The 22,545-nt window shown below is 38.8% G+C and overlaps 1 protein-coding gene across 2 annotated transcripts in view; it reads right to left on the reverse strand.

Moving 5' to 3' along the window:
- DLGAP1 (DLG associated protein 1) overlaps nucleotides 1-22,545 on the reverse strand; it is a 391,301-nt gene that overhangs the window by 107,199 nt on the left and 261,557 nt on the right. Inside the window, exons 1-2 of one of the 2 annotated variants that reach the window (XM_065752002.1) lie at nucleotides 19,548-19,873; nucleotides 13,863-14,077 (exon numbers count right to left, since the gene is read on the reverse strand). In XM_065752002.1, coding sequence (XP_065608074.1) covers nucleotides 13,863-14,077; nucleotides 19,548-19,598 — 266 coding nt within the window. In that variant the 5' untranslated portion in view covers nucleotides 19,599-19,873. Of the gene's footprint in view, nucleotides 1-13,862; nucleotides 14,078-19,547; nucleotides 19,874-22,545 lie in introns of those variants that run through there. The other variant, XM_065752000.1, reaches the window with a different exon arrangement.

Here is a 22,545-nt window from a genome sequence, read left to right on the forward strand (position 1 = left end):
CTGCCACCAAAATAGAAGGAAGGATCTGGGGGCTCTGGATGTTGCTGCAGGCATTCATGGGTGACAGAAAAAGTTAGTACTTTCTGCAGTCCCTGGCTTTGCTGCAGGCCAAGCTGCTGGCAGCCAGGGCACACACTGCTAGGGTAGCAGAGGGGAGCTGGGAATTGCCATGCGACTCAACTGCAGATGTAATCACAAATCCCTCACAAGAACTTGGGAGCTGCTGCTGCAATGGTGTTTTCAAGAAAAAATAATTTTTCACACCAGCGAACAGCGGTAGCAGTGATCAGATGTTTCTGAATCTCTGTGGCAAGCAATGATTAAGAGAGCAAGCACAACCTAAGAAAGACTTTAAGTGTTCTTCCTAATTTATCCCCTTCAGAAAAGATTTGCAACTTAGTAAGGAGGAAGGATTTTAAAAGGTCAAATCTCATCAGGAGAGCTTTCATTCACGTGGAAGCAGAGTGGTATCTGATGGTGTCCTGCTTCAGCACCTGGGTTGCCAGGAGCTGCCTCCAGCCTTCCCCTCACACTGCACACACACACTGCTAGCAGAGAACTACTGAAATGAGCTGAAAGTTACTCCATCTTAGCAGTAAAACGAACACAAGAAAATGTAAGAAAAATAATGGCTGGGAATTGGTGTGACTTAGATAGTAATAGTTTCTTCCATTTGTGAGGGCAGAACAATTACTCACTTCCATGATTCTCTCTCTCACCTCAACACGATGCAAGCTGGCAGAAGATACCAAAGCATTAGTTGGCAGAAGAAATATGCTACTGTTTCTCTTGCAATTTCACGTTAAAACTAAACCAAATACATACTATTTTAACTTATCCTATTTTTAATCTCAAGAGGATCCAGCATTTCATGGTAGAAGAACAGCTCAATTCTGGCTGATCAGAACAGAAAATTAGCATGAATAATTGACTTCATTATTGTTGAATGTTTACTTGTCTTGTTGTGTTGAACACTAAGGACTCCACACTGAATTCCATGCAAGTGCACATCTCTTTTTATGCCTGTGCATTTTCTGCATGACAGGTTTAATACATCAGCTGAGCTCCCCTTAGTAAACGCAACCAGATAGTACAAGATTACATACTGCAATCCAAGTGTGCTATGGCTGGCAGCGTGCTGAACATGATTTCAAAACACCAACAATGAAATAACATTCAGAATGCATTAAAGAATTGTGCAGTGCAATTGGGAATGGGATATCTATATTTACAATTCAACAGTAGGCTGGCAAGAATAATTTGGTCCTGATGAGGGTTTTTGTTTTTATATTTAAAAAAATAAGTTAAAGAAAGGAAGTAAGAATGGGTATATTCAGTAGCCTGAGAAGAACAGAATCATAGAAGATTGGTTTGGAGGGGACTTCATGGGATCATTCTGTTCCTCCTCCTACCCTAGAGCAAGATTAGCAATACTTAAATTATTCCTGACAGACATTTTCTACCCCATTCTTCAAGAAGCCTACTGAAGTGATTTCTTGTGGCAATACACTCCAGTTCTTAACTATCATTACCATTACATAAATTTTTCTAACATCGAGATTGTTTATGTCTTCTCAGTCTAAGGCAGCATTCCTTCTCTTGTCCCCACTGGATATGATTAAGTTTCTTTCTGAGACAGCTTTTTCAGTAGGAGGGCAGAAGTAGGGCAAAAGTAAATAAAACCTCTTTTGTATGTATACATTCAGGGTACATTAAAAACTACACCCAGAAAGAGATGACTGAAAACCACATCTTGGTTCACCAATTATAATTGCATATCTTAAAGTAAGCCCTCAGGGTGCCCTTTATACTCATAGAGTATAACAAGATGTTGCTTCATGAAACAGACAACAGGATGGCCTTGAATTGTTTGGTCTAGAATGAACAAAATTTTACAGGAGTTTATTGAGAGAAACTAAAAAAAAATAAAAAATCAGAAGTTCTCTTTTTAACCATAACTGTGTTTTGAGTAAAGCAAAATGTTGAGTGAAGCTGTTCCACTCACAAAGAAGCAAAATCGCTTCTGACAGGTTATTGACAATACCAGGTAAAGTATTTATGAGCAAACCAGTAGTCACATACAGAATAAAGAGTGGAACTCACCCCACTGGTTAGAAGGCTCTCTGCTCATGTAGAACTCCATCTCAGGAAACAGACTAGGCCCAGTAAATATTCTCTTTTCAGAATATAAGTTCAGAGCCATGCTGGGCTCATATAAGTGGCTGGCCCTTATATGAGCCCAGCATGGCTCCACCCTGGGTCCAACTCTTCTGGGCACAGAGCGTGCACAGGTGCAGCAATGTGCCTGTGCTCCCTCAGCCAGGCACACCCCTTCACCAGGTGCTCCATCACCAGCTCAAGCACTGACCTTACAGATCCTGTACAGAAGGTGAGCCAGATGAGCAGATAGAACAAAGATTTCTGTTTCTGCAAGTAAGGTGATCATCAGAAAGAGGCTGAGGTGATCGATGCCTTCTTTACATCTGTCATTAAAAGTCAGACCAATTATACTTAGGTTACTCTACTCATTGACCTGGAAGTTGGGAGCAGAAGAAACCCCCCATGATTCAGTTGGAAACAGAGATCTACTACTCCATCTAGTCTATCACAAGTCAGTGGGACCAGATGGGATCCTCCTTAGGGTGATAAGGGAGCTGGTGGATCACAGAATTGTAGGGGTTGGAAGGGACCTCTAGGATGTGATTGCCAAGCTGCTTTGCACCATTAATCAACAGTTCTGGTCAACTAGAGAGGTTCTCGGAGGACTGGAGGCTTGCCAGTATGATTCCTGACTACAGGAAGGGTTGTAAAGAGGAACTAGGGAACCACAGGTCCATCAGCCTGACCTCAGTGCCAGAGGTTATGTAGCACATCATCTTTGGAGTGATCACACAGCATGTGCGGAACAACCAAGGGACCAGGCCCAGAAAGCATGTGATGATGAAAGGCAGGTCCTGTTTGGCTAATTTCCTTTTCTTCTATGGCTGGATGATCAGCCTATTGGATGAGGGAAAGGCTGTTGATAGTCTACCTAGATTTTAACAAAGCCTTTGACACTGTTACCCAGAGCATTCTCCTGGCAGCCTAGGATCACTGCCACTTATTAAACTACATCTCTGAGAGTCTATGTTATTACGTGTGGAGAGAGCACAAGTGAGGACCCCGTCTCAGTGCTACTGGTCAGGAGGTGAAGAAACAACTTCAGATTTCAGTGCTGTTTGCCCATAGCTCTCACAAATGTTAAAAAAATCACTAGTAAATTTACAAACTGCCCTGTTATTGCAGCAGGTTTTTGGGTGAGATTAGTGGGTTCATTTATTTTCTGTATGGGAACTTGAGATGTGCTTGAGGGGACACAAAGCCCAGAAGGGATACAGCTCTGGGGTACAAGCATTTTCACATACTTATCAGTGATATTAGGTATTAACCAACTGAACATGCTCTATATACCCATCAGTTGAAAGTTATTGCTGTTATCTTCCAGCTGCTAAAAGTCCAATATTTCTTTGAGTTCCTTCAATAAAAGTGCAGTTTCCATCATTATCCTCTCCTTCTTAAAAATACACAAAACAGATGTCAGAAGCCGTAAGAAAATCACTGGATCTAGAGCTATGCTCACCTACTACTTTTACTTTTTTTAAATTTTTTTGCCTTCAAATTTTCTTCTGACTTACAAATTATTCACTGACCTTAATCCTACCTGATGTGTGAGTATGAAAAGTGAGGTAACTTCCCCCTAGCTTCTGGGGAGACAAGAGAAATGATTGCAATAAAACATATAAAAAGCTAAGCAGCACCTGATGCATCAGTGATTGTGGGCTGTGGATGTTGCTACCTGGAACAACAGTAATTCCAGAATACTACGAATTCAGCTGAACATCCAGAGCTTGTGGATTTCCTACAGTCTCTTTCATGGGAAATTCCAAAAATTCCTGCTTCAAGCAAGCAAGTATAAAAAACACCTGAAGGAAAGCATTTTTTTTCATAGCTAAAGATCTGATGAAGATGAAAGAGATTGCAACATGAAACAGTGAAACACTTTACTGGAAACATATTATAAAACACTAATAAAAACTTTCATCAGACTTATTGTACTAATTAAGAAACTCATTGTTCCCTAATTGGGCATTGTTCAACAGGAAAGAAAATTAACATGCTTCCCTGTATGTGTCTAAAAATATCAATCATAAGGAAGATGGGGATATTGCATCACCTCACATTTTCCCTCTCTCCTCCCTCTTCTCTGTGATCTGGGTCACTGAAATTAATGAGATATTTTCATTATTTTAGCAGAATGAGGACAGCACTTCTGTTTAAAGAAAAAAGTATGCTTTTGTTTATTACACTTTTTGGTTTTTTGAGCATATTAGAGTAATGTAGAAACATCTTAAAGTAAACATAACTTAATTCTGAAGACCAAGATGTTTTCATAACTAAGGATGTTTGTGATGATGTATGCTGTATTGTAGTGTATGGATATCAGACTCACCTTCAATTTGTTTGAATGCCAGAATAATCTAGACAGTGTGTCAGGCTGCAATTACCTTTACATCCTGTTTCATTACCCTCAGTACTGACACTTCCCAAGGGCAGCATTTTAGTAAAGCCAAGAAAGTGGGAGAATCATCTGCAGAGTTTATGTTACTCCATAGTTTCCTGAGAGCTGTATATTTCAGTTTATGAAGCTGTGGAGACATCTACAATGCATCACAAGGAAAATCAAAGTTAGAATGATCTCTAGCTTTGAGCTGAACATTTAACAACATCCTTGTCATGAGTCATTCCACTTTCTGGGTCTTTAGTGTAAAAAAAACTTTCTGACCTTTTCTCAACCCTTCATTCAGATTAGTCTAGCATCATGTTTGAATACAGACATTACGCAATTCCCCCTTTATTTCACCCAGTGCAGATGATACACTCCACCTTCCCATCAGGCTGAATGAATATGCCCATGTGTGCATAACACCTCCCTCCTAACCTCCATAAATCACCACTGAGGCAAAATTATCCATGAGATTTGAGTTTATATATATATATATATAATAAATATATACACGAGGGCTTTTCTGAAAGAAATTCCTCTTATTATGATGTTGGCCCCTGCATCAGAGTCTGATGCTGGTAGTCTGGCAGCAGAGGTTGAACCTTCCTGCCAGTATTCTATTACACTTTGCCACCATGTTACAGATTGCAGCAGAGGGGCAGTCTGATAAAACTGTGTCTGACAAGGAAGGATGTATGATGCAAATGTATGGAATTAAATTCCTCTGTGCAGAACAAATTGCACCTATGACATTAATTGACACTTGCTGAATGTTTATGGAGACAATAAGTTGATGTGAGTGCAGTGAAGTAGTGGATGGTGTGTTTCAGCAGTGGTGACACCATTGTGAAAGTCAAGCCATATTCTGTGTCATGCCACAAAGTGATGAATGTCTCAATCAACTCATCTGCATGGATCAGGAGATTGAGACCAGGGAACTGTTCAGAGCTGAATATCAGCTTCAGTATGTTGGTTGGCCAGTGATGGTGGCAACATTGGAATACTGGAAAGTTTGCACTGAGTCCCACTCTGCTCACACAAGAACAGAAAGAACACTGTATGCAAGTTTGTCAGGACCTATTGAATCAATACAAGGCTCAGGGTGAAGTTCCTACCATCACATCATTACTGGTAAAAACATTTGTGTTGTCATTGCTATGAGTCAGAATCAAACATCATTTCATGGAGTGGTGACATATCAATTCTCAATCAAGGAAAATGTTCAAGATGCAGCCCTCAGCAATTAAAGTGATGGACATTGTCTATGGAATAGGAGAGGGGTGATCATTCTGGATTTCCTGGAACCTAGATAAAATATTAATTCTGATTACTACATCATGATGTTGACTAAGCTGAAGGCTCAAACTTTCAGAGTCAGTGTAGAGAAGATGATGACCTTTCTCTTCTAACAGGATAATAATGCCAGGCCCTATATTGGATTTAAGACTATGGAACACAGCCGAAGTCTTTGCTGGACTATCCCACCACACCCACCATATAGTCCAGATTTGGCACCCTCTGACTTTCATCTGTTTAGGATGATGAAAGAAGGATTGTGTAGGCAATGTTTTTCTAGCAATAGCATTATCTAGCAGCTGAAATACAATGGTGCAGATTTTTTTTTTAATGTGTGTGGCATGCAGCCTCTTCTTCATTGCTGGCAAAAATGCATAGCTAATGGCGATATCTCTAATGAAAGATAGCATTTTACATCTCAGAATTTGCTCTATCAAGCAGCATTATTGTGCTCTTTGTATCTGTTGTAGTTTTGAGCAGCCCTGAGGAGAAGCCCTTGGAAGTCTTGGTGGATAAGAAGCAGGACCTGTGCTAGCAATGTGGACTTGCAGCCTGGAAGGCCAACTATGTCATGGGCTGCATTAAAAAAGGGGTGACCAGCAGGGAGAGAGAGGTGATTGTTCCCCTCTACTCAGCTCTTGTGAGACTCCATCTGGAATACTGCATCCAGGCCTGGAGCCCCCAGCCCAAGAAAGACCAAGCTCTTGGAATTGGTCCAGAGGAGGACCACTAAAACGATGAGAGTGCTGGAGCACCACTCCTGTGAGGAAAGGCTGATGGAACTGGGCTTATTTAGCTTGGAGAAGAGAAGGATCGGGGGAGACCTCATTGTGTCCTTCTGGTATTTGAAGGGAGCGTATAAACAGGAGGGGGAATGGCTGTTTACATGGACTGAAAGCGATAGAACTAGGAGGAATGGTTTTAAACTAGGACAGAGGAGATTTAGGTTAGATATTAGGAGGAAAATTTTCACTCAGAGGGTGGTGATGCACTGGAACAGGTTGCCCAGATGTTGTGGATGCCCCAACCCTGGAGGCATTGAAGACAAGGCTGAATGTGGCCTGGTATAGTGGTTGGCGACTCTGCCCATGGCAGAGGAGTTGAAACTAGATGATCTTTGAGGTCCTTTTCAACCCAGGCCATTCTACACGATTCTATGACTTTTTCCATGGAAACAAATATAAAGCATTACTTTAACGGTGACCTGTGCATATATGTACACTTATTTTGTAATATGTCATTTTTGGAGAGTTTCTGATCAGCTTTAAAGTCAGGAATTAGTTGGCTTATTGTAAGTATCACTCTTCTATGAAGGAATAAGCCGTAAGAAGAGAGGCAGCTACGATGGAACATATGCAGACAAATTGGTAACAAAGGGGAAAAAAAATGTAAAAAAAAGTAAAGCATAAAGCCATATAGAATTACAGATTCTCCAAGACTGGAAAAGACCTTCAAGATCATCCAGTCCAACCATCCACCTATCACCAACAGTTATCATTAAACCATGGTTCCTCAACACAACATCTAAATGTTCCTTAAATACCTCCAGGGTCAGGTGATTCCACCACCTCTCTGGGCAGTCCATTCCAGCACATGACCACTCTTTTGGAGAAGTATTTCCTAACATCCAGCCTGAATCTCCTCTGGTGCAACTTGAAGCCATTCCCTCTACTCCTATCACTAGTTACAAGAGAGAAGAGGCTGACCCCCTCCCCAGCTCACTACAACCCCCCCTCAGGTAGTTATAGAGAACAGTAAGGTCTCCCCTGAGCCTCTTCTCCAGACTGAACAATCCGAGCCCCCTCAGCCATCCTCATAAGGCCTGTGCTCCAGACCCTTCACCAGCTTCATTGCCATTCTCTGGACACATTCCAGGGCTTCGATGTCTTTCTTGCAGTGAGTGGCCTAAAACTGAACACAGTACTTGAAGTGTGGCCTCACCAGTGCTGAGTACAGGGGGACAATTACTTCCCTGCTCCTGCTGGCAACACTATTTCTGATGCAAGCCAGGATGCCATTGGCCTTTTTGGCCACCTGGGCACCTGCTGGCTCATGTTTATCCAAGCATTGACCAATACCCAAGGTCCATTTCCTCTACACAGTCTTCCAGCCACTCTGCCCCAAGCCTGTAGCATTGCCTGGGTTTGTTGTGGCCAAAGTGCAGGACCTAGCACTTGGTCTTGTTGAACCTCATCCCATTGTCTTCAGCCCAGCTATCCAGCCTGTCCAGATCCCTCTGTAGGGCCTTGCTACACCCAGGCAGATTAATGCTTCCAGGCAACTTGGTGTCATCTCCAGCGAATTCCTTACCTAGCAAAGAGCTTACCTGTCCAAGCCATGGGCTCCCAGGTTCTGTAGGAGAATGCTGTGGGAGACAGTGTCAAAGGCTTTGCTGAAGTCTTGGTAGACTACATCAACAGCCTTTCCCTCATTCACCAGATGGGTCACTAGGTTGTAGGAGATCAAGCTGGTCAAGCAGGACCTGCCCTTAATGAACCCACGCTGGCTGGTCCTGATCCCATGGCTGACCTGCACATGCTGTGTGATCTCCCTCAAGACAATCTGCTCCACAATATTCCCTGGCAGCAAGATCAGGCTAACAGGCCTGTAGTTCCTCAGATCCTCCTTATGACCCCTCTTGGGAGTCACGTTGGCAAGCTTCCAGTCATCTGAGATTTCACCAGTCAACCAGGAGCGCTAATAGATGATGGAAAGCTGCTCAGCTATCACCTCTACCAGTTCCTCTAGCACTTTCCATGTGAATCTCATCCAGCCCCATGGACTTGTGGCAATCCAGTTGGAGTAATAGGTCTCTGACTGTTTTCTCCTGAATCATGGGGGGGGTTTATTCTGTTCCACAAACAATACTTCCAGGTCAGAAAATTGGAGTACCCTGAGGATGACTTGTCTGACTTTTAAAGACAGACATAAAAGAAGACATTCAGAACCTCAGCCTTTTCCTTATTTTCATTAGTTACTAGAATCACTAAGGTTGGAAAAGACCTCTAAGAACATCAGGTCCAACCCTCAACTCACCACCATCACCCACTAAATCATGTCCCTAAGTACCACCCTTACTTTAAACACTTCCAGGGATGGTGACTACACCGTCTTCCTGGGCAGACAGGTTCTCCAAGAGAATACTGTGAGAGAAAGGCAAAAGCCCAGACTGTGATACTTTCTCATTTTCTCCCTGCATATGCTAGCAATTGCCTTGTTCTCTCCCCAGGTTGCCTGTCCCTTCTTTCATAAGAGGAAACTCAAACTCTCTTTCTCTCCTTGAGTCTAAGCAAAAGTTCTCTGTTCAACCACACTGGTCTTCTTTCCTGCCAGCTTGTCTTATGGCACATGGAGGCAGTCTGCTCCTGTGCCTTTAAGGCTTTGTTCTTGATGAGATACCAGCCAACCTGGACTCCTTTACCCTTCAGGACTGAATCCCAAGGGACCCTCTCTACCAGTGTCCTGAACAGTTCAAAGTCCACCCTCCAGAAGTCTACAGTAGGAGTTTTTCTGACCCTTCTGCTGACCTCACCAAGGTTTGAAAACTCCATTTTGTGGTCACAGACCAAGACAGCTCCTGACCACCACATCTCCTACCAGTACTTCTCTGTTTGTGAACAGCAGGTCTCCCTCTGTATTATCAGTGGTGTAAATTTATGCCCATAGAACAGTGTTAAATGTATTAGGAATGTTTCTACAACTCACAACTGTCTGGAAAAACATGATACTCCTGTTAATATACTTCAAATGTAAAGACTGACAAAGATAAACTCACTTCTGTTGCTCTCCCTTCTTTTTGCATGAATGAATATCCCTTTTCAAGTATCAAGATCACTGAAATGGTGAGTGCATTGATGACCAGTAAGTACAAATTCTCATAGAAAAAAAATTCTATGACCAAATACAAGTCTAAACCAAGAATTCTGCACTCGTGTATAACCCCAGATCTATGTAAAATGTCCACAAATTGATTATGCTTTGGCAGGGGGTTTGGACTTGATGATCTCTGGAGGTCCCTTCCAACCTCTATGATTCTGTGGTTCTGTGATCAATAAGTAATGTAATATTATAGGTTCTATATATTTCTTTAAATGAAGTACAGAAGACCCAGATGGATGAAGTCCTCACAGTAACAACATCACTGAGATGGGAAGGAGGATCTAAACAGTGAGTATGCATGCAGTAAAGAAAAAGAAAGGGGAAGAATGAAGCAGGAAAACTATGGTAACAGGATAAATCTCTTAGACTCTTTATCCTCAGAATTTTCCAGTTCTTTCCATATATCTCATCTTCTCAGGTAGAAAAGTGCTGCCAGCCATCTTTGCTTTTGGCTGACTCAGCAGCTACTACTAGGCCCGTACACTTTCCGGCGATTCCAACAGATGACTGCAGGTCTTTCTATTATGCAGCTACAAATCTTCATAAAGTTTACTAGAACTTTCTATCTTCAGTCTCTAGTAAACTTGACTGAAGTTAACCAATAGATTCAAGAGGCATTGGAAAGTGGATGTGAGACACTGTCATACGGAGAGGTAATGTAATTGCATACCTTTTTTCCCCTCAACTTAAAACTGGGCTAAACGTGACCAAGGTACATATAGACAGTGAAGCAATAAGTCCTGAATGAAGTTCAGCTGTAATAGAAATGTCAGTTAACTGCTGTCTGAATCTTCTTGAGAAGTTAGCAAACTGTTCTACTTTCTATCCGCTTACAAATGCAAGATAAATTTCTACTGCCTTTCAGGAATGGGCAAGAAAATGTCACTTTTTTTTTTTTTTCCAACTGGATCGGTTTATCTGTACTGAAAAAGATTAAACTCCAGGAGGATACTGCCAGCAAAGAGAGAAAAGACTGCTTGCTTCCCGGTAGAATAATGAGAGTGCAGCAGCGGAGGTGTGCATTTCAATATCATAGCAAGCTGTGCTTTATTCAGAATTGTACCACAGCATTTGATTTGTGCTGTAACCACATGGAAACCATGGCATGGGAGGAATATTGTAGGAGGGATATTGTAAAGTGTAGGAAGTAAAAAATCTCAGCGAAAAAACAGGAAAATAAAGTCGTATTATGTAAAGGGAATATGACCTGGTTGTTCTATTCAAAAGTTATTCCTTATATAAAAAGAAACATTGATAATAATGAAAATCTTTTCTTAGAAGAGTAAGCACATAAGCCACAGTAGGTAGGTAGGTGGGAGGGATAATGTGGGTTGTGAGACCAATATTAGTCTCAGAGAGAAGTCCTGCAAGATGAAAAATCCTGTCAAAAACAGCAGTGAAAGCAGAAGAAGACATGTTCGTCAGTCATTTTTCTGCCAAATATGTAAGTGCAGCTTACTACCTGTTGTACAGGGTACTGCAATACAGAGAACAGAGTAGCAGAAAGAAACACAGATTAAAGAAACACTATTAATCACTACAGAAACCACCAATTTCACAAGAGACCTTGTTCTTCACTCACAGAAGAAAAGTAGTCAAAAAAAATATGAATACCACTCAACTTTAAATTGTTAATAATGACTTGTCAGATAGAAAGTCCACTAGTATCAATAAAGTATCTGTTTAAGTTTCTGCTGAACAGAGTAACTTTCAGCTAATTTCCATTAAGCTCTAATTCAGGTGCTAATTGAGCTCAAGTCAACTGTAAGTCAAGTAAGTAACTTGTTATTGCACATTAATCAATTGCTTGATGGCCTATATTCAGCGAGTTAGGGACCCTAATTTAGTCTCTGGCAGAGATAGCACAACTCTATCACAACTCTCAGAGTAATCAGAGTACCCCATATGAATAAGAAAGTCTCTCTAGGTCAAGGTCAAGTAATATAACTAGGAAGGTGTGAAGAAGTCTGCAAAACAAACAAATAAAACCAAAAACAAATCAAAACATAGCTTAACAGAAGGCTTCAGTTCCCAGAGAGAGTTCTTGGCTACTTCTCACATAAAGAAGAACCAAAACAACAACAAAATCCAACAAATTTATCCTGTTCAGCTGAAAGTAATAAAAACAATGCATAATTATGTATTATACAATTTGTCTCTAAAAGTGAAAAGATCTCCCAAGAAACGTTTATGTAAATGATCACCCCAGATCAAAAGAAATAATTATACCACATGCCAATGCATGTTGAAAAGTCATCGAAAAAGAAAAGTTACTTCCTGTTTTGTCCTCTTTTTTTTTTTACTACCATTTTCCATTTTCTCCTTACCTCCATTGTCCTGAGATTTACTTTGTAGTTCTTCTAAACTTGCATGATTTTGTCCTGAGATTTTCTTTTTAGTTCCTCTAAACTTGCATGATTTTTAACAAGTGAGGCTTAAAACAAAGCACATTCCTTAAAGCTTTCCTGCATATGAATGGATTAAAGGACACAGAAACACTTTGCACAATTACAATGGCTTCAAAACTAAACCCAAACCTTCTGCCTGGCTGGTCCCTCTGATCTAACTAACATTCTTTGTGGGTGAACATGGACATGCAAGATTTTTTTTTTTAATAATTCCATATTCTTTTGCAAATCTTGCCCATATAGGACAGAAATGTCTAGGAGCAAATAACTGTTACTGATTGTACTTCACATATGTAATATGGAACTATGGAACATATTTTTCTGAGGTCTCAGGATGAATAAGCTTCATTCCTCATGGCATGTCTGTGTATAAAGCAAGGCTTTGTGGATTTTGTGCTGATACCTAATGTTTATGTTCACTTTTCTTGGTGACTCTGTGCTGACTGCTGTAACTAATCACAGAGGGGCAGTTTTGGCTCAGGAAAGGATAAGATAAAGTCTGCTGGATGATGAGAGGAATTGCTGGATCCCTTGAGCAACCTCCGGCAAGTTCATGAAAATCTCTGCAGAAAATGAGACTACTTTCTCCTCTCAGCAGTAATGAAAAACACAGAGCGGACAATTGCCATCTTCCCTGGAGATAGACAGGCTGCTACAAGGAGCTGGAATAAGCTTGGTGTGGTCTTCTGGTCTATTCATGTCAAGAACTTGACATTCTTAACAAGAATCAAACATTTTCCTCTACAATCTTTTTCTCAGATAAGCTCTCAGGAAAAAAATATGGGATAGAGGAGGACAAGGAAGGAGAGGAAATTAATGAGGGAAATGCAGAAGGAGTCTTTTGTCTCTAATCATGGATACTAGGAGAGATACAGCTCTTTTTGTTTCCATTTTAAAGATACAGCCTTAGGCATGTTGTACTAAAATTAGGTTATTTTTGGTTCGGTGAACTATGATTCACTGCAAATTTTTACAGATGACAGACAGAAACTATTGTTGCTTTAAATCCACAGTTTTTTTAATGATGTAATTTATTTTATTGCTTTAGGGGAGCTTTCCATTTTAGAATCATTTAAAAGAAAACACCAATATCAAAACTGTCGATTCATGCAATTTTCATGAGAATCTGGATTCTTTTGAGAGGATTCAATGAAATAAAATACAGCATGACGTAAAACCCATAAATTCTTCTTTGATGTTGACTAAAGGTTTTGTAAACAATTTAAGACATTTCAGTTTTGTTTATATTTTCCCACCAAATAAACAGTGCAATTCTGAAAGGACCGAAGAGTGGAAATCACAGAATTGTCTATTTTCAGAAAGCCATTGTTCTTTTGGATTAGCTGTCAGATACTCTCTGATGAGTTGTGAAGATTAGCTTTGAGCTAAATTCACATGTGCTATTCATGTTGAATATATATAAACACACAATTATGTAAAGCTTCTGCAGGTGTGAGAAAAAGATTCAAAGAACAGACCTGCTGTACACACTTGAGCATCTTCAGTTAGTACCAACAGGCTGAAATATTTTGCAAATTCAAAGTACAGGAAGTTGGGCCCCTTTTCAAAATAGCATTGAAATACGTGGCCAAGTCTACCCTCAAACCAAAGGTATGATGACACTTGTTAAAACATTTTCCTTAACTGTCCAGAAGTGTATAACAGAATCAAAGATGAACAGACATTGTATGTCTTAATGAAGAGCTTTATCTAATGTAGAAAAAAGATTGACTTACTTGAGGGTGGTGAGCTCTGTGAGGGATGGCTGGGTGGCCTTGAGATAGCTCTCTCTCCGTGCAGCAATCTTTGGAGATGGCTTTGGACTCGTGTCTGAGTCTCCACTGTCATCATCCCCCATGGCTTTGATATAACTGCCACTACGCATTCGCCGGCAGGGAATCTCATCATCTTTTCCCCGTGGACTGTATCCAGACCATTCATCCTGAGGAACCTGCAGTTAACAAACCCAATACTCTATTAGTAAACTTCTCCCTGATGCAATTTCACAGCAAGATTTGATCACTCTATGATACCACAGAACCATTGCGAAAATTCACATGGGCAGTGGCCCATCCTCAGTCCCATTTAACTGTTGGCAGATGAGGACCTCTAGTTTTCTTTGGCAACTACCATTTTCACTCAAAGCATTTACAAACTAGATCAGTGTATTCTTGACAAGGCACAAAAAGATAAAATATTAATTTCAATTGCAGTCTTTTCAGATGTGAATCCAAACATAATCCAGATTGATTTTTGGTTCAAGACACACTTCAAATCACTATAGCTATGTCTCAAGAGTCACAAAATTGGGTTTGCAATTGCGAAATTATAACACTATTGCTTCTAGCATAATTACATTAACTAGACACTCATTTGTGTATATGGATCCTCCTTTTGAATTACCTTATTCTGAATATCTGAGTCATACAACTCTCCATTCTTTTACATTTCTTTATTTAAATTCATCATTCCTTTTGATCTGAACTAAGTCTTGCCCATTCTTTGGGGTGGAAATCTGAAACATTGGGCATGTGTGTTAACAAGATTTAGGGACACAGCAGGGGACAAACCAAGAGCTCAGTTCTCTTGCCCACCTATTCTCTCTTCCATTGCTTTTGGGGCTTCTGACCATTATAAACCGACACATCTCCCTTTACTGCAACAGCAGAAAAAAACATACTGTAGAGCAGGGCTCCTGAAAATTTGTCCTCAAATTGTTTTCCAGAACCTTTTAAATAGTAAAGGTGAAACCAAAAAGCACTTTTTTTGTAAATATATTTTTTTTGATTTAAACTGGTTGTGACTTTACATTTGTTTGCCACTTTTCTGATTATCCATGTTAAACAGTTTCAAATCTGGGTTTTTAAAATTTTCCTAAAGTTTATAAAAACTACCACTTACCAAGATAATCATTAAATGTTTCTTTTCTTTGAACAACAACATTTAACTTCTAATGAATATCTCATGTATCCATTACTTCAAAAATTTCAGCCATAGCTTTTACACACCATCATGTTTATAACTGTAATACTAAACTGTTTGCTAACAGCTTGGTTGCTCTTACCTACTACAAATTTAAATCCAGAGGCTGAAAGTCTTGTCAAATTTTACTGGCAATGGAGGTCATATTTTATGGCATAAAATTTCTCATAGAAACTGTAATCCAAAAAAAAAACAACCCACTCTGTAAACAAATTAAAAAATGGATAGCTCTAAGTATTCATGGGTTTATTAAAGATTATAATTAACCAGATAAGATACACCATTGCTATGTTTCCTTCTGATTGCAAGCTCAAGACCTCACCAATAATCTTCCTTCATTGTCTGCTTCTGCTACTGACGTCAGCCTTCACAGCCTTCCTTGAACCTCCAGAATTCCTCTCTCCTGGGCTCAGCCCAAGCTCTTTTTTACTTCCAAATCTCTCTTGGTCAAGTCTGGCCTGTTAAACTTGGATCTCTAACCTTTTTCCTCTAAGGACTCAAGATTTAATCCTGGAAGTGTAATCTAGTTTATATCTTTATCAACATGTTTTCTTATGATTCAATGTCTATTTCAGGACTCAGACTTCTTAGGTACTTGTAGTTTTATTTAACCAATTCTTTGCTTGTACCTTTTTAAACCAAACTGCCTCTTCCCCCACCCCCCTAAATATAATTAAATTAGTTATTTTGGAAACACTAATTCTGTGAAGCATTTAAATTTTTATGTTTCAGCAACATGCAAAGTTTGTTAGTTTTTTTTTTTTTTTCTCTTCCTTCTATAGCTTTCTTTTCTCTCTACTCTCATGTCCCTCATCTTTTTAATGTATTTCTATGGTCTTAAAGAATCTAAGTTCCATGAAGCAGGAATATATGTCCAGTCAAGTTTTCTTATTGAACAAATGTATACAGAGTTCTGTTTTTATAGGAAGTAATTGAATAAATACACTTAAGATCATTTAAAATATCCTTCTAGTAAAGGGAAGACTCTGGAGACTCAGTCTACAAACTGAGAGTACAAAGTATTTTCAGAACCTATTTGAGGAGAAGCCTAGCATATACAGCCCTCATAAATTTCCTTTTCAAGTAAAAAAAATAAGCAGCGTTTTAATCCTGTGAATTTTATGTTTAGATCTTAGATCTGGTAAGCTGATGATGCCCTTTTACAGTGTGCACATCTTTGCAGTGCACAAATGAATATAGTACTTGGTAGTGCTTTTGATTTTTGACATACAAGAATGTGGAACATTTTGCACTCCTTCTCCAGCACTGATTCTTGTACTGGTTCTAGGCCTGCAGCATCAGTGAAGAAAATCCAATCCATACACATAGCAGCCACCATATATGCTAAGGAGCCTACAGCTCCTACTTGTTAGCCTTGGCTTTTCAAGTCACTCATTTGAGAAATAAGTTAACAGAGAAAAAACAAGCTTTGTTGACATTTCTGATGAAATGATTGGCCTTCAGTCAGAACTTGAAATCCAGTCATTTTTTAGGAAGATATTTCATGTCCATGACTTCTCAGAGGACATGTACTTTTATCTATTTAATATTTTATTCATTATGCTTTAGTTAAAGATTTGCATTTTTCTCCTCATTAAAAGAAATTTGTGAATCAGTCTTTTATGTGGCAAATAAGATATGTTGGTACGACGTTAGGGCTGGTATCCTTAACTGAGCAAAAGCCAGAGGAAATAAAGTTACAATGCCCACACAGTGCCCATAATTCAGGCATGCTGAACACTTGTAGTTGTATGACATTATAGACAACCAAATAAGTTTAGTGATGTTGTTCATAGCTGCAGTACCTATGACATATAGCTGCTGTAGACACAATAACTCTGAAATTCCTAAGTTCTGTTATCAATAACCCCATAGAAAAATACATTACTTTTCAACCTAGAGCTTCTAAAAAAGGATTTAGACACAACAGGCCATGTTTTGCAGCTGGTTGCAATGAATTTCCCACAAAAATTTACACATGCACATACTGCAGATAGATAGAAGTTCTCTGTGATGATCTTTAAAGCCCCTAGCTGCACAAATTGTATGAGATGATCAGGAGGAAGTCTCCAGCTTGAGCTCTGCTTGCTCAGGGAAGTAGGGCAGTTTATAAATAACAGCACGCTATCATTTCAGTAGCTCTTCTGCCTTTTGAATAATCTAGCTGGAGAAAAAAGCCTGAGCTGGGTTCAGAGCAGTCTCAGGCAGTGCCACAAATGCAGTTTCTTCTGTATACTAGAAGTTATTTGCATACGCAAGAAAATAAGAAAATTATAAAAATGCAACCCAAGTTTCACTATCATATGATGGTTTTAAGGATAAATCCTATATGGGCTAAAGAGAACAGGGTGGGTATAACTAGGAAAAGGAACCAAAATTTGAGAACAGCATCAAATATCAAACCAGATATGCTTCTGATTTCAGTTTTTACATTGGGGAAGTCAGAGCATTTGCACAAAGTACTTTACTTGCCAAGGAAAGGTGCAGCAGAACACAGTAATGGTAATTCCATTCTAAAAGTGTGTGGGAAGGTGAGGGGTATGCTTTATCAGTTAAAAAGTTTATTTATTTATTGCAGATAGGGGGATATGTAAGGTTCAGCATTTTTTGTTTGTTTTCTTTTTCCTCTGATAAGGTTTCAGTATTTAAAGGAATAGTAGGGAAAGACACGTGGACTCTGTTCCTCTTTTATTTCAGTTTCACAAGAGTTGGAAACCCTTATTTCAGGAGATGGAGTAGGAGGAAACTGTGAGCTGCAGTGTAACTGTACGAGAGCACTTGCAAGGTAAAGAAATGCAGGTTTTAGAAGTAGTTATCTTTGCCTCAACTGTTAACAGCTACACGGCTTTGTATGAAAGGAATCTTAAGGTGCTGTCTGTGTTTTTCTTGGGTAGGACAAACAATCCTTAAAGCTTAGCACTTCCTATTATAGTTACTTCTCTGTTTAGAAAATAGAGACATAAAATAATGCCAGTGTTTGTATACTTCTGTGCCTACAAATACCTCCAGCAATACTTGCTAAAAGAACTGACCTGATTTTCAGAGCTACTTTCTTTGGTGGCTAAAGTGAATGGCTGTAGCAGCTTATAGTAGACAATGCAATTTGCCATCAACAGTAAAGCATTTGCATTATGGGAAAGAAGAAAAACATAAAACGCTCTTTAATACACTAATTAAGAAAATAACATGGATCATTTTATTTCCTGCATTCAGTTTCTGTATATATGGTACTAAACATACTGTAGCACATTTTCTTCTGCTGAGCTAGAAAAACACTAGAATTACCTAGGTCAACCTCCAACTCCTTTACGCTTTTTTCACTCAGGAGGTCTGCACAGATTTTCCCACAGGTTCTTACTTTGTTTGAATGGCCACTATTATATCTTTGAAGCTCACACATTATGCTGCTTGCAAGTGCATATGCATGGTAACAGCTGCCTCAGAGGATTAACAGCATTAAGACTGACACACCTGAGATAAAGCTGTTCACGCTTCTAAGAAAATTGTGTTATACAATTACCTAGGCAATCTCATTTTTTCATTATCAGAATATCTAGCAGAAACATCACTTATATGATTGTTTCTACTCTTATGAAAAAGGATGAAGATCTAAACTCAGATCTAACAATGAATGTTGTTTTTATTAAAATAGAACTATTATTATCTGCACTACTTAAGTAAAAGAGATCTTGGAAACATTTCATTCTGATTTTTAAGATCACATACAATCATTTTTCTACAAATCTAAAAATCAAGAGAGTCCTTTAATTATGCAAAAAAGCCCAGTGAAACAGAAAACCAGTATTACTTGAAATACACACAAAACATACAACAATAGCCAATGAGCCAGGCAACCTACTGAAATTTAAGACATCAGTTCTTCAATAGAGGCTTAGAAATAAAATGTCAGTTACAAATATGAAAACTGAGTTAGACTGTATGCTGTTTTGATTCAGTGACAGATAAGTTTTGTAAACAAGAAAGAGTACACAGATAACATACTGCCATCAACAAATATCTTACCTGGATTCAGCTTCATTCAGTGTATTGGTTATCTGTCCTGCTGTTTAACTGACTTTATAGTCCCCTGAATGTGGTCACACTTTCAGTCTAGCCTGGCTAATGACAAAAATCATCTCTTTCCCATCTGAAATAATTGGCAAATCCCTTTAAGCTTTTATTTTTTTCTTTCCCCAACGGCTAATCTAAGTCCCTAAAAAGAAGAAACTAAGCAAATAAATGTAGTGGCCCCATGGTTTTCAGACATTCATTGCAGAAGCTCACACTTAGTGGTACATGAAATAAACCTAACCAATGAGGACAAAGATAAAGGAAACATGTTTTATTCAAGCTCTAAAGAATAAGAATTAGAATATCTAGATTCCTTTTTTTTTTCTTTCTTCTTTTTCTTTTCAATTCCAGAATTGTTATTAGCTTACCTTATTGGATGAAATAGCAAACAGACTGTCTCTATAGCAAATTAAGTTCATTGCTGATTTGTAGTTTGATTTGGTTTATTTCAGCTGAAAGCATTAAAGCTTCTCCCTGTGCTTTGCCAAAGCAATGGGGATGACTACAGAAGTAAACACAAGGACTGGAAGGGAGTGGCTAACCATCACTCACAGCAGTAGACTTGTAACTTTAGCTATTATTAGTATGCAAATACTTAATGAAATGAAATCACACGACTGAAGAACAATGCTTAATGACTGCTCAGTGCAGATTTTCGAACTCCTGCAATTTGGTTTTCCTAGCTGTTATTATGCCTCTTCTGTGCCCTGTTGTGGAAGTTTCAGTTGCCATCTTCCTCTTAGTAAGCCTATTCCTAGCACTCATAAATACTGAATTATTCAGATCAATAAAGGCAAGCAGCATTTCAGTCTATCAATGTGGATGCATTAAAAATAATTGCAGTATACAAAATATAAAGAAAGTCTTGCAAGCCTTAAAGAACATGTGTTTAGCAAGTTTCAAGACTTTTCAAAAATGAAGACAGGAAGGTTGCTTCCATTTAAGATAAAACTATTATTTTCAGTATCTGCAGCAACTCCTGATTTAGTTTGTATGGTTTCAGCAGTAGAGTTCTATTACAAATTCATTTAATTTAGTTTTATATGAAGAATATTAGTGACACGTCTTTGATTGAACATTACTTCTTAAGTCTTGAGTACCCACAATTTGCATCAAACCTGGATCAGCACCGTGAAGAACTGCAATCTTAGTTCCTTTAATGTTAATTTGAAAAGTTAGTATGAATCCTCATAGAAAAACTTCTCCAATTGTTTTACTGTTTATAATTTTCATTCATCAAAAGCTTTTTTTATTAATAACTTGATAATCTGATTCACAGCCTGTCTTATGAAATGTGTCTCCTGCACAGAACAACCACAACTGGACTCAAAATTAATTTTCTCCTCCTATTTTACATGTAAAACAAACATGTAAAACATGTCCAATCAAGAGTAAAGAGAGCTACTTGGTCACAATGACTGCAGCCAAGGACTTTTCAAGTTGGCTTCCCTCAAACATACTCTGCAGAAAGAAAACCGAACAACAGCTATAGACTATTATCTAAAGGAAACTGAAGCTCATACATACTGAGTTTAGGCTCTGAATTAAAACTACTTCTGTGATATTCATATTGTTTCATTTTTCTCAAAACCCCTGAAGCTTTCAGTTGCAGGTTCCATCTGCCCTTTCAGTGCAGTTGGCTATAATGAGATATTGCTCCTCTTCCAAGGACTGTAGGAACCTGCAGATGAGTGCTAACATTAATTCCAGTCCTTGAAAGGACACTTTCCACAACTAGAATGAAGAAATGTTGTTTCACCACTAGACACCTTCTTCGGGATGAATCACCTCTCTTCCAATAATCACTTGAGAACCTGCATGCTTGCATTAAAAAAAATGTTAATGAGATGTCATTATACCTTTCTTGCACAACATATGACTACAAGCCCACTATCACCTGGCAAGAAATTGGTTCATGGATGGGAGAACATGTAGCTGAATCTGAATCCTTGGGAGAGAAATAGATGTGATGGAGAAAGTATTTTGAGAGAAAGAGCCCTGCTGGTGTTTCTGTTGCTTGACTGGAACTGGATCTTCTCTGATGCTTTGCTAATGTTATGCTCTCACAGGCAACAACTGTAAGTAATGCAGTTAACCTACCATCACTGGCTGACTACTTGCTTCTGCTTCATACTAGTATACAGTGACCAGACTTAATTGAAACTTCCATGATGTTTTATTTTGGATTACTTCAATGAAATATATCTGGATAAAAAGCTGTTGATCAATTCTAGGGAAATTTTAATGTTTTCAGGTCTTAACATTGCATCTTCTCACTAACACCAAAATGTCACCTCTGCTCTGCAACACCATCTCTGGATATAGAATCAAAGTCATGATCTTGACTCTCATCTGCTGGGAAGTGCACTGGTAGATTCCAGGATATCTAGAAGATATCCCTCCATAAAATCATCAACAGGTTGAGGTTATGTCCTTAGCAAAGTTAGACAGAAACTTATTTGCATGAAATACTCAGTGACAATTTAAATACTATCTCTGGATGCCCTGACCTATCAATGCTGTCACATTGCTTAGCCTTTGGTAAGAGAAATATCTATCTCTCAGAAGTTATTGTGATAGAACAAGGGGAAATGATTTCAACCTAAAAGAGGGAAGATTTAGAATGGATATAAGGAAGAAGTTTTTCACAGTCAAGGTGGTGAGGCACTGGAAGAGGTTGTTCAGAGAGGTGGTGGATTCTGCATTTAATGAGACACTCAAGATTGGTCCAGATGGGGCTCTGAGCAGCCTGATGTAGCTGTAGGTGCCACTGTTCACTGCAAGGGAAGTGGACTAGTTGACCTCTGGGGCAACTTTTCAACTTAAACCATTCTATGATTCTGTTTTTAAGTCATATAATCACTTTTCCCTTTACCTAAACAAGACACTCATGTGCATGAAAGTAGAAACAATGTACAACAGATCCATGTTCATGTTGTTTAATTCACTACTAAATAGAAGCTTAGCTGTGTAACAGATACAGTGCAGGACATTTTGCTGACCAGAACAGAAACCATCACCAGATGCCTATTGTTCAAACTGTTTTTCTGCCATGGTGGCATTCCCCACTCAAGATCTGTCCTACAAATTCCACTCTTGAAAGGAAGAAACAAAGAAAATCAACAACTAGATGTAGAAGCAATATTCCTTATTATTTCACATTGAATAAGGATGGCATGTTGCCACTCAGTGCTATTCTTCATGCCCACTCTGAAAGCTTCTGCATGAGATGTTAGGAAGTTTGAATTTGGATGCAGATTAAAATGATCCTCTTTGCTTGACTGGACTTGTCTTGAAGAATTTTGTAAATATATTTTTATTTTATTTTTTTATTTTATTTTATTTTATTTTATTTTATTTTATTTT

The sequence above is a fragment of the Cyrtonyx montezumae genome, unplaced genomic scaffold, assembly GCF_038088225.1.
Source record: "Cyrtonyx montezumae isolate F1298 unplaced genomic scaffold, pur_monq_1.0 scaffold_8, whole genome shotgun sequence".
Taxonomy (NCBI): Eukaryota; Metazoa; Chordata; class Aves; order Galliformes; family Odontophoridae; genus Cyrtonyx; species Cyrtonyx montezumae.